This window comes from Silurus aristotelis (genome assembly GCF_946808225.1).
Source record: "Silurus aristotelis genome assembly, chromosome: 10".
Classification (NCBI taxonomy): domain Eukaryota; kingdom Metazoa; phylum Chordata; class Actinopteri; order Siluriformes; family Siluridae; genus Silurus; species Silurus aristotelis.
Genome location: NC_139583.1, coordinates 10,724,728 through 10,736,796, shown reverse-complemented (window position 1 = coordinate 10,736,796; position 12,069 = coordinate 10,724,728). Strand labels below are relative to the sequence as shown.

The following is a 12,069-nucleotide window of genomic DNA, read 5'->3' as shown; positions in this document are numbered from 1 at the left end:
ATGAGTGTGTGTGTGTGTGTGTGTGTGTGTATGTGTGTGTGTGTGTGTGTGTGTGTGTGTGTGTGTGTGTCAGTGTCATCAGCAAAGTAGAAGACAAGGCCAGTGCTCTTTTCTCTCTGCTATCCTAATAACCATACACCATCTGTGGATAATCAGAATCAACCAGCTTTTACTGCTGATTGCCATTAGACTTCCAGCTTTGACCTCCTCCTGACAAATATTTAAGGCGCAGCTGTGTGTGTGTGTGTGTGTGTGTGTGTGTGTGTGTGTGTGTGTGTGTGTGTGTGTGTGTGTGTGTGTGTGTGAGAGAGAGAGAGAGAGAGAGAGAGAGAGAGAGAGAGAGAGAGAGAGTGATTGCACTTAAGGAAATAATAAAATACTTGTAATGAAATGCTGTCAATTACTGAATCAATAGTAAAGACAGTTTGTAATCTCTCTTCACAGTTTATTGGAGATGTGTTTATTCCGCACAAGTACTAAATTAAAACCACAAAATTAACAAACATCAAGCCAAAACAAGTAAATTTTTTTAATTCTGTTTTGGATTTTCACTACGATTCACAGACCAATACACAGAAGAAATCTGAATTTATTTTCATAATTATTATTTCCTAATTTTCATATACATATATACATGAATACATTTGTTATATTATTGTTATTGTTATTACTGTTATTATTATTAATATTATATTACTTTCTGTTCCCTTTTTAACTCTTCTTATAAAAAGTTAAATGTTTGTATGTTAGTAACATATATAAAATTTAACATAGTAGAGCACTTTCCAGTCAGAAAAATAAATTAATAAAAAAGAATACAAAAAAGCACAATAATTTATTTAAATTCAATTAAATTCATTTTTAATTGTATAGCGCTTTTAACAATGAACAGATAATGTGGTGATTAAAAGTGAATATGTTCTTTATAAGTAAGTTTGTCCCTGATGAGCAAGCTGGTGGCGACTGTGGCAAGGAACCCCCCAACCATAAGGAAGAAACCTTGAGAGGAACCAGACTCAAGAGGGAACCCATCCTCATCTGGGTTGCACCGAATGTCCATAATAAAGGCTGTCAGGGTTTTTCTGCAAAGACACGAAGAAGTTTGACATTCAGAGTCTGCAGAAAAAAATATTGACAATTGACAAAAAAAAAATAATAAAAGTGCATAAACTGTACTTGAGGCTACTAGTGCATTTACAGCAAATACTGTTCATTATTCGTTTATTAGTGTTGACTACTCTTTATAGAGTACTTGCACAGGTACAGGTTTGTAATTTGCACAGGTACACTGGGTACTGCTAGATTGCAGCTCCACCGTGACTCCGATTTCCAGCAGGCACTGCAGCCTCTGACTTAAAATCCCAGAACACTCGCAACATATTCCCACTTGCCTTCACACATCAACTGATTGAGCACACCCGTGCTCAATCACACACACACACACACACACACACACACACACACACACACACACACACACACACACACACACACACACACACACACACAAAGGCACACAAGCACACATATTTCTTGTCTATAAGTCTTTCTGAAGTATACACTCAATGTGACTTACTTCCATGATGTTACCAAGCCTTTTTTTTTTTTTACTTTGTTTTCCCACACCATTGTTGTCTGTTTGCAAATCGCCAGACCATTGCCTGTCTTTTCGACATATTTTTGATTCTCAATTGTATTTGCCTGCCTTTCTTATTAAAGCTGCATTTTCCTGCATCTGTCTTGCATTACATAACAGCTGCAGTGGGTATTGAAATGCTTGTGATGATGCTCAGATTCAGGCGATGACAAGGCAAGCACTTAGATGTGAACAAACACAGATTGAGGTATGAACAGTTGAGATGATGCAGTGATTCGAGTTATTAAATAATTCAGAACATTAGATACAATTACAATAAATATGAACAGTAAATCTGTAGTTATTTCTAAATATCTGTTGCACACTTGAGGAGGGATCAGATCTTCAGCGGTCAGTGTTAGATACAAGAGATTTGTTATGAACTTTCCACTCGAACCAGACTGTGTGTTTGGCAGAGACACATGTGTACATTGCATTTGTAGTGTAAACTCTAATGCACCTCAGTGTATTGAGGCTAGTCATGATCAGGTTCATGGTTTTTAAATTGAATTTAAATAGTTTTAGAAAATTAATGCCCAGCCATGATGCTGTCTAGGATTGTTGTGCTGATTGGATTTTTGTTGTTGCTGATTTAGTTTTTTAGATTGAGTTTGGTGTTTCGAACAGTACAAGCTTGTGAAGGCCTTTGAATCTGTACATTACTGTCATTGCAAGTGAAACTGAATTGTCTTGTCTTGATTGTTGTTAAAGTCAGTGTGTTGTTCAGGTCAAACAAGGATTGTTCTGGTAATTCTTCAGGTAATATATATATATATTTTTTTCAGGTGAACAGCTTTTTCTAGGATGGTTCAGACGCACTGACAAATCTTTCAATGCTGAATCTTTCCTGGCATTAGTTGAATACTGGGATAGTGTAAAATGTAGCAGGGGAGAATGTCAAATAATAAATGCAGTTTATGTGGCAGATTATATTTTGTTAAAACTTATTCTATTTAATATTAATAATGATAATTTTCACAAACACTGGTTTTCATATCAGTGTCAATATCGACAATAGATCCTGAAATTAGTGGTATTAGATCATAGAGACAAAGTCATATTGCATCCTTAGCTAACAAAACTAAATTTTGTCATGGCTATATGTTGTTTCCCACTGATGACACCATCCGATTGGGCAAAGATTCAAGCAGAGCAGGAAGGATTCGATTGGAGTCCTGAATGGGTTAATCTGAACACACATATACATGCAAAACAGGATACAAAACATACCAGTAAATCATTGTGGAATGTAACAATAATTTCATAAATGTTAAAGGTTTTTAAATGCTTAATGATACAATTACTTTTAAATATGGAGAATGCAGTTTAAAATAATGTGATTTTATTTTTCTTTATTCCACACAAAAGTACAGCAGTCACTGATTTGATACAAACTTTGTTGCTAATATTAATACTTAAAGATATTTATTTTTGCTGTTCTTTGGCCAGTAAAAAAAAATAAAAATAAATAAAACAGGCTATAGACTCAGTCTGGATGTTTTTTTCATACACTTTGCTTTCTTTTTGTTAACAGCACCTTTCAGTGATTGATGTATAAATTGTTTAGCCGAACTAAAGCTGTGCAAAATGTCACACAGCCTGCTGTTGGCAGTCCATGTAAAGCTTTTATTGACAAATCCAGGGTTCCGTGGTTTCATTAGAAAATGTCGTCTGACAGCTAAATATACACTTTGTACAGGTTTTGATATTAAGCAAGTAGCGTTAAGGCTGGTTTTGAAGACAACAAATGGCTTCTGGCACAGCTGGCGACCCACTCTAGTGACAAGTGGTCAGTAGAGATGCATTTAAAACACACCAGCAGAACCTGAGTATGATTATTATCCAATTACCCAAAATGCAAAAGGAATCCTTAAAGATAAAAAAAAAAAAAATAATAATAATAATAATAATTGGGACACAACTTTTCCAGCCATTTGTGGTGCTTCACCAAACTGTTACACAAAGTTGAAGGCACACGATTGTATAGGATGTCACTGGATTTAGTATCATTACATTTTTCTTCATTTGAACTTGAAAACCCAAACCTGTTCCAGCCTGACAGTGCCCCTGTGCACATGGAGAGCTCCATGAATCTATGGTTGACATGGGTTGGAGTCAAAGATCTCTTGTGGCCTACTAAAGAGCACTGCCCACAAACCTGTTGGCCATGTTTGGGATTAATTAGTATGCTGACTGCACCCCAGGCCTCATCAGTATCTGACTACTAATTCTTTTGTGGCTGAACGAGCACAAATCTCCACAAGCACACTCCCAAATCAGGTGGAACATCTTCCCAGAGGAGTGGAATTTTTTACAACAGCAAATGGGGACCAAATATGGAATGGCAATGGGAATCACATAGAATTTTATGGTCAGGTGTCAACACACTTTTGTCCATATAGTGTACATAAACAATGTAATGGTACAGTGGCAGCTACTGCAGAGCCAAATATCTTTTAGCCTATAATTTTATAACTAGCTTTCATTAGTACATCAGTACAATAGAGGGCATGAATTAATAAAGCGATATCATGAATCATAAGTATGTTTTTGATTTATTATTGCAGGGCGATATCCAGCCAAGCATCATTCGAACCAAAGAAGGACTGCAGCATAAATAAACGCAAAAGGAGGCAAATTGAGCTCCAACCCATGCCTCATTAGGCTTCAAAACATAATAAACATGTAATAATTAGCAAGTCTGCTCAAATGATCAGAGCCCCTGTTATGACAGAATACATTTAGAAAATGAGAGCATTCGACACATAGACCAAGCTACACGCCAAGCAGGCACTCCAGGAACAAATGGCAAGCTGGCTAGATGCAGTAAAATTAACTTGTAACGTTTACTTAAGTCTCTCTTTATCAAGGCTCAGGAGAGCAAGGAACTTCTCTTACATGGTTACTTTGGAATATAGCATTTTTATATTTTGTGCTTTATATTTTTTTATATTTTTACATGCAGCAGTTTATTTACCTCTTTTGGTCACTACTTTTTTTAATTTTCTATCAGTGCGTATTAGCATGTTTTTTTTTTGTTTGTTTTTTGTGCATGGGGAACATGGAAAATTTTCTTTTCAATACTTATTTGGTGTATTTATAAATGTCTAGTCTCTGGCTTGGTGAACTTCAGTGGAACCTAGTGTTCTCTTCTGCTTTTAAAGTCCATCTGCTTCAACTTTATATGTATGCATTCTGTAATTCTTTTCTACTTACCATATTTGTAATGATGGGACATTTGAGGCACCACAGACTGACGGACAGACGGACAGACAGACAGACAGACAGACAGACAGACAGACAGACAGACAGACAGACAGACAGACAGACAGGCAGGCAGGCAGGCAGGCAGGCAGGCAGGCAATTAATAATGATACAACAGAAATTTACAGATTAGCAAAAAACCCAATGTCAAATAAAGATAAGTACAATAAAACTAACTACAAGTGAAGTAACAATAACTACAAGACAAAACAAATGCAATTGATTTTTGTGTGTGTGTGTGTGTGTGTGTGTGTGTGTGTGTGTGTGTGTGTGTGTGTGTGTGTGTGTGTGTGCATGCAATTTTGTATATATAAGATAATAGCAGTTTCTAAAATCTCATTCCAGCCTCATATCAGGTGCCAGCAATGCCACTAAGACCTGAAGATCACATTTTCCCCATTTTAATATTTCATGATTATTACCTGAAAATCTTCTATTATATATCTTTACATGCATTCTTTTTTGTTTTAACAGAATATCTAAATATGAGCAAATATTCACCCCAAAATAAGTTTCACTTGGAGTGTGTGGATTCCATCTCTCGCTTTTTGATTGCTGCATTGTGTACAACGTCAGAATTTGCAGCTCCTCCTTGCTGTCATACCCCCGCAGTGACACCAGCCTGCTTCTCTTTTATGTTCTCTCTGCTTCTAATGAGAGCTGATAGAAATAGGTGAGCACTTCCCGATAGACTGAGCTCGGCATGCCTTTAATAACTGAGAAGAAAGCTGAACAACACTGTGTGTGTGTGTGTGTGTGTGTGTGTGTGTGTGTGTGTGTGTGTGTGTGTGTGTGTGTGTGTGTGTGTGTGTGCGTGCGTGCGTGTGTGTGTTTAGTGTCACCACGTGTGGCACCATGTGTGCACTGTAAATAGTATAGCAGTGCAGGAAGTGACAATTGATCCTCCCGTGATCCATTGCCACAACATCTCAACACCTTCCCCGCACCTCACAGCTAGCCTTGTTCATTCTCAAGCTCTTCTCTCATTCCCATCCTGTTTTCTCAGGGTTTGAGCTCACCTCAGCTCCACTCTTGTCTCTATTCTTCCATCATTATCACCTTCGGCTCCTTGCTGGCATCTCATCAGTCCTCCTGGGGTTTGGTTTTTCTCCAGCTACAGCTCTGATTCTTTCTCTCACTCTTTGCCTCCTCCTACCTCTGCAGAAGCTTATAATGTCTTTAATAACTCAGAGAAAGAAAAACCTTTTTTTTTTTATTGTTACGACAAATCGATAGAAAGGCAGTTGCTGTGTAAAGCAAAACAGGAAAACAAGTTTGTGCATACTACTACAACAACCACTCCTAAGACAAGAACATGGCCTCTACGAGGTCTACTAGAGAAAGAATAGAATGAAAATGACATAGGAATGAGCAGAAACTACTGTGAGACTGCTGCAGTCTTGGGTAAAGTGAATAGGAGGCCATGATGGAAAGGCACAAAACACAATTGAGTAAAAAATTACTACTTCAATAATAAAATACTGGTTCAAGTACAAGTAAATCAGGTCAACAAATACTTGAGTACAAATTAAACTGTATACAATATATAGACAAAAATAATGGGACACCACTTTTTTCCAGCAATAAGGAGGTTCTGCCCCAAACTGTATCCACAATATTGGGGCAAAATATTATATAGGATGTATGTGTATGTGGAAGCATTACGATTTTCCTTAACTTGAACTAGGAGACTCAAACTTGTATGACGTTGCCCCTTTGTACAAAGCCAGCTCTATTAAGATATGATTTACATGTTGGAGTAGAAGATCTTGAGTGGCCTGCTATAGAGCTCTCTCCTCAACCCTTAAAAAATACCTTTGGGATTAATTGGAACACTGACTGCACCCCAAGCCTCCTCACCCTGCATACTAACACTCTTGTGAATAAATTAGCACAAATTTCAACTAGCACACTCCAAAAGCTAGAGGAACATCTACCTAGAACAATGGAGCAAATGGGGACAAAATGAGAAATGAAACTTTTAAAGAGCACATATGCATCTTATAGTCAGGTATCCACAAACGTTTTGTGAATAAATGTGTGCATAACCTACTGTACACTAATATCAGCATTAAAAGTGCTTAACAAGAGTTCCAGATAATAAAAAAGTTTGCAGAGTCTGTAATTAACTGTGATAGAATAAAAAGTGCACTGAACATGGTCTGGGAATAAGGAAGTGCATAAAGAACATAAAAAATGCTATTTCCTAGATTATTATTTTAATACAGTTTGTTTATAAATGTGGATTTTTCTATTCACTGTAGTTGAATGGGTAAATGTAGCATGCAGTGGTTAAATGAGTGCGTGGGTACTGCATCAAATCTACTATCAGCCTATAGTCATTACATAATATGTAATGCATTTAAACCGCCACTTCAGCCAACATAAAACTGCAGTAAAATAGAAGTGTGCCTGAGGTTAACAGTTATAACTGGGTAGTTTTAAAGTGTGCAATGTGGCCCACAGCTAAACAGAGTTACTCTTACCACATTGTTGATTATTTTTTAAAAACTGTTTCTCCGACTCCACAACAATCTGATAAAAAAAATGTTTTTGGCATGTCTTATATATTTTTTTCGGATAATTGTTTCTTCGTTGTGAAATGTCCACAAAACAAATTATGCTATAAACAATTATCACTCTCTCATTTTTATTTCTTTTGATACTAATAAAACAAATATTCAGCTTATTATGTTACCAGGAAACAGCAAAGCTCTCCATCAGCATAATAGTTGGAGACAAACTTACAGTTACACTCTTTAGTCATATGTATTTACTGCCCACTTTATAAGAAACACCTGCACATTCCTGCAGTTATCCAATCAGAAAATCCTGTGACAGTCAGTACCTAAATGTACTAATGCCCTTGTGGTTGAATGAGCACAAATCTCCAAAGATCTAAAAAATGTAGTAGAATATCTTCCCAAAAAATCAGAGGTTCTTATAGCAGCAAATGGGTACAAAATATTAAATGGGATGTTCAAAATAAGCACATATGAATCTTTTGGTCAGGTGTGCACAAACATTTGTCCATATAGTGTATATCACATTGCTACAGTATATTAGAATTTGTACCTGACTTTGTACATTAGTTCTAACTGTGATTCAGAAAGTAAGTAAAGGATACACATAAAAGATTTTTTCGGGAGTGTTTGTGGGCTGATAGCTTAGGGTCATAACAAAACAACAATCGCATCACCACTGCTTAACTCCCAGCCCTCCCCAACTTTTCCATTCATTATCTTTCAGTATGAAAGCATGGTTTGGAGTGTGTTATCCATCTTGAAATGCTGTGAATTATGAATGATTACATTGTTTGATTTGCCAACAAGTACTACACTTTAGGTTCCCTGGTGGTCTAGTGGTCAGGATGCGGCGCTCTCACCGCTGAGGCCCGGGTTCGATCCCTGGTCAGGGAACCTACCCCAGCCATTAGGGTTGCACAAGCCTTAGTGCCGGTCCCAAGCCCGGATAAATGGGGAGGGTTGCTTTGGGAAGGGCATTCAGCGTAAAAAAATGTGCCAAATCAAACATGCGGATGATCCGCTGTGGAGACCCCTAATGGGAGAAGCCGAAAGAAAGTTTTACATTGTTTGATTTGCCAACAAGTAGCGAGTGACAATTTAGTGGTGTTTTTCTTTTACATTATTCCTTCACCAGCCTCTCTCTCTCTCTCTCTCTCTCTCTCTCTCTCTCTCTCTCTCTCTCTCTCTGTCTCGCTCTATCAATTTCCAGTTCAAAGTACTTCATTGGCATGATTCTTTATATCATAATAATGATTGATAGAAATAAAATCCAGACCCATTAATAACAATGACAAAATGACAAAGTAAACAAACTCATGAAAGTATATTGTGCAATATATTTGCATACAGTAATGAAGTACAATCAAATTTAATTGCTATAAATAAAAAAAGAACACCAAAATAAATGTAAAAAAATAAATGTAATCTCTTTCTGTTACTCACTCTATGGTAATGCTGTTTTAGAATTCAATAGAGCTGTGGTATAATACGGTTTATTCTATATATCGTACATTATGTTTGTTCAATACTAAAAGCTGTTTTATAAGCTGTGTAATACGTGTTTGTTCTGTTTGTTCTGGTTTCCTCTAACCTGCCGCCTCCTCCTGGAACGCTTCTGACCTTCCCAGTCCCATGTAAGTACTACAGATCACATATAATCAACCAGATTATACTGTGTTTGTGTTGTCACTTACTATGCCACGGAAATTAATTGTGGTTAACCATCTTCATTAAAACCATAACAATGTCATATTAGTGTGGATGTACACGCAATATAAACATGCCAATATAATCACTCAATCTAATTTGTTCCATTGAAATGATGAGGCTAATCAATCCTTCTCATCTACACTCATTCTTTACTGATTGAGTTATTTTTGAATAGGAGGCCATTGTTATTGTTGCTTCTTTTTTTTTTTTTTTAGAATGTGAATGTTAGAATGTTGAATATTGAATTTCGTGTGCATCGTTGCTGCAGGTCATCTCGTCTGATATGAAAGAGGACCACATTTTTCGATTGATGGGAAAAGGGGCTGATCAGGATCCGAAAGGTGTGTTCAGCATCAACAAACTCACTGGAGAGGTTGCAGTGAGTCGTGCTCTGGACCGAGAGGCCATAGCTTTTTACCAAGTAAGTTAACTGCACATTTACATATATATGGTTTAGAGACACTGCCATTGACAAAAACACAAGAGGCGGAGCTGGAGTTGTTGAAGATGCTCGGATTGATGAGGATTAAAAATTTGTTTACTATAAGAATCTTACAGGTAGGGCGTTTTAGAGACAAGGTGAGAGAGGTGTGATTTAGATGGTTTGGTCATGTGCAGAAAAATTACATGGGGTATATCGGTAGGAGAATGCTGAGGATGGAGGTGCTAGGCAGGATGAAAAGAGGAAGGCCAAGAAGGAAATTTGTGAGGGAAGACATACAGGTGGTTGGTGCACAAGAGGCAGATGTATAGGACACATTTATATGGTAATGAATGATCCTCCTGTGGCAACCCCTAACTGGAGCAGCTGAAATAAGATATATCTAAGATACATATATAGAAAGACTCAATATTGATTTCATTTGATGAACTGTGACTTTATTTTGGTATAGTGCCGTGAAGGCATAAAAAAAAAACCTTGACATACACTGGCCTCTTCAGTTTTCCTGGATGTCATATGCACTGAAAGCATCTAAACGTTGATTGTAAAGCACAACTGGACTAACCTTCTAGCTTTTTACCCATCCTGTATTATTCAGCATATACATGCCATTAATAATATTCAAGCAAATGTGACTCCAGACAGAACAAACCAGGCTGAAGTCACATTTTAGGTAAGCACACTTGCTTATGCTATGGTTATACAGTAGATAATGTGTTATAACATATATAAATACAATATATACATATATATTCTTTACTCCAAACCAGAATGTTTACTGTAATTCTAGCATTTATATATGCAGGAGGTGGTAGCTAAGTGATTAAGGCATCGGCCTTTGGATCCAAAGGTTGTGGGTTTAAAGCCCAGCCACACCAAGCTGCCCCTCCTGGGCCCCTGAGTAAGGCCCCTAACCCCATTGCTGCTCAGTTGTATAAATGTGATAAATGTAAATTGACAAAAAATGCTTAAAGAGCATTGTTTGTGCTTTTACACATCTGACAATTTAAGATAGAGGATGGATTGTCTATTCTATCTATTCAGCACAGTCAGTAATATATATATATATATAGAGCCCGTTCCAGTCGTATAAAATCAGTAATTTTCTTAAACATAACAACCTGACAGAAGAAAGACTTTGCCCCCTGGCTATAGCAGATAACAAGAAAGATGATGTGTAGCATTTGATTTGGCAGCGCAGTTGATCGGACAGCTTCTTTCATTTCAGACCTTGGTTCCTTGTAGTTGTCCTTTGTTGCTGTTCTGTTTTGGGGCATTCAAACTAATAAAGTATTTGAGCAATCCGGTCATGCTAGTCATAGTTTTTCTTTTTTCTTTCTTTTTGTTCTAAGTATGCATTGTTATCATTCTTTTTGGCTTTTATCTGGGGCCTGAGCATAAGTAAATGGATATTAAAAAAAAAAAAAAAAGTTTTTGGGCCTTTGAATTTAATGCATTATGGCTCACAGACAAAGAAAGTATTTCCATTGTTTTTGCTGGAATAATGTATGATTTTGGCATTTGGCATATGCCCTTAGCCAAAGCGACTTACATTTATCTCATTTATACAACTGAGCAGCTATGGGGTTAAGGGCCCAGGTGTGGTTGGGATTTAAACTCATGACCTTCTGATCCAAAGTACAATGTACAATGTTTAATGCCTTAACCTCTAAGCTACCATCAACCCAGTACCCACAGTTTGTGGTCTGTAAATACGTATAGTACATTTTAACTATGATCATTGTTACACCGTTTGTGCAGAGGCATCAGAGCTGTACTGTTTTTGAGATTTGCTGTTTTTCTTTTAGAACTTCTGTGTTTTTCTACATTTTGTATTTTCTCCAGCTCAATACACCTGCTCTTGATATTATACCTGAGGTGTTTAAAACACAGTTTATGGTAACAGTTTATACCTGGTCTTTTGTGTATATCTGAACATGCTTGATTTGAGAAAACATCAGGTTAGTGTACAGTATAACAATATACAATACTGTGTGTGTATGTGTTGGAAGCTGCCTGTGTGGTAGCGTGTTGAAAACTTAGGTGGGATCAAAGCCCATGCTCTTGCGCACCACTTGACATTTACATCTCTCTATTTGCTGTCCGCACACAGCCCCGCAATCACGGCCACAACCGGCAGCACTCATGCATCAAAGCCTGCCATATTTGCTGTGATGTTATGAATGAATGAAGGTGACCATGTCTGACTTTACATGCACACATCTCTCTCTCTCTCTCTCTCTCTCTCTCTCTCTCTCTCTCTCTCTCTCTCTCTCTCTCTCTCTCTCTCTCTCTCTCTTTCCTCCTTTCCCCCTCCTTCCCTCCCTCGCTCCCTCTCAGCTGGATTGGCAGGTTTGCGAGTGAGTCATGAGTCTCAGTTGTGGTTAAAAAAAAGCAGCACCTCTCTTGGAATGGACTAAAAGCCTGCTTCCTTAATAGCATATTTTTGTGCTGCGCTACACACTCTCTGTCTAATCAAACAGATGGGCTTG

The 12,069-nt window shown here is 37.5% G+C and overlaps 1 protein-coding gene across 1 annotated transcript in view; it reads left to right on the top strand.

The window, feature by feature from the left end:
* cdh13 (cadherin 13, H-cadherin (heart)) overlaps nt 1-12,069 on the top strand; it is a 313,054-nt gene that overhangs the window by 82,896 nt on the left and 218,089 nt on the right. The window contains exon 4 of the mRNA XM_083551942.1: nt 9,404-9,556. Coding sequence (XP_083408068.1) covers nt 9,404-9,556 — 153 coding nt within the window. The remainder of the gene's footprint in view (nt 1-9,403; nt 9,557-12,069) is intronic.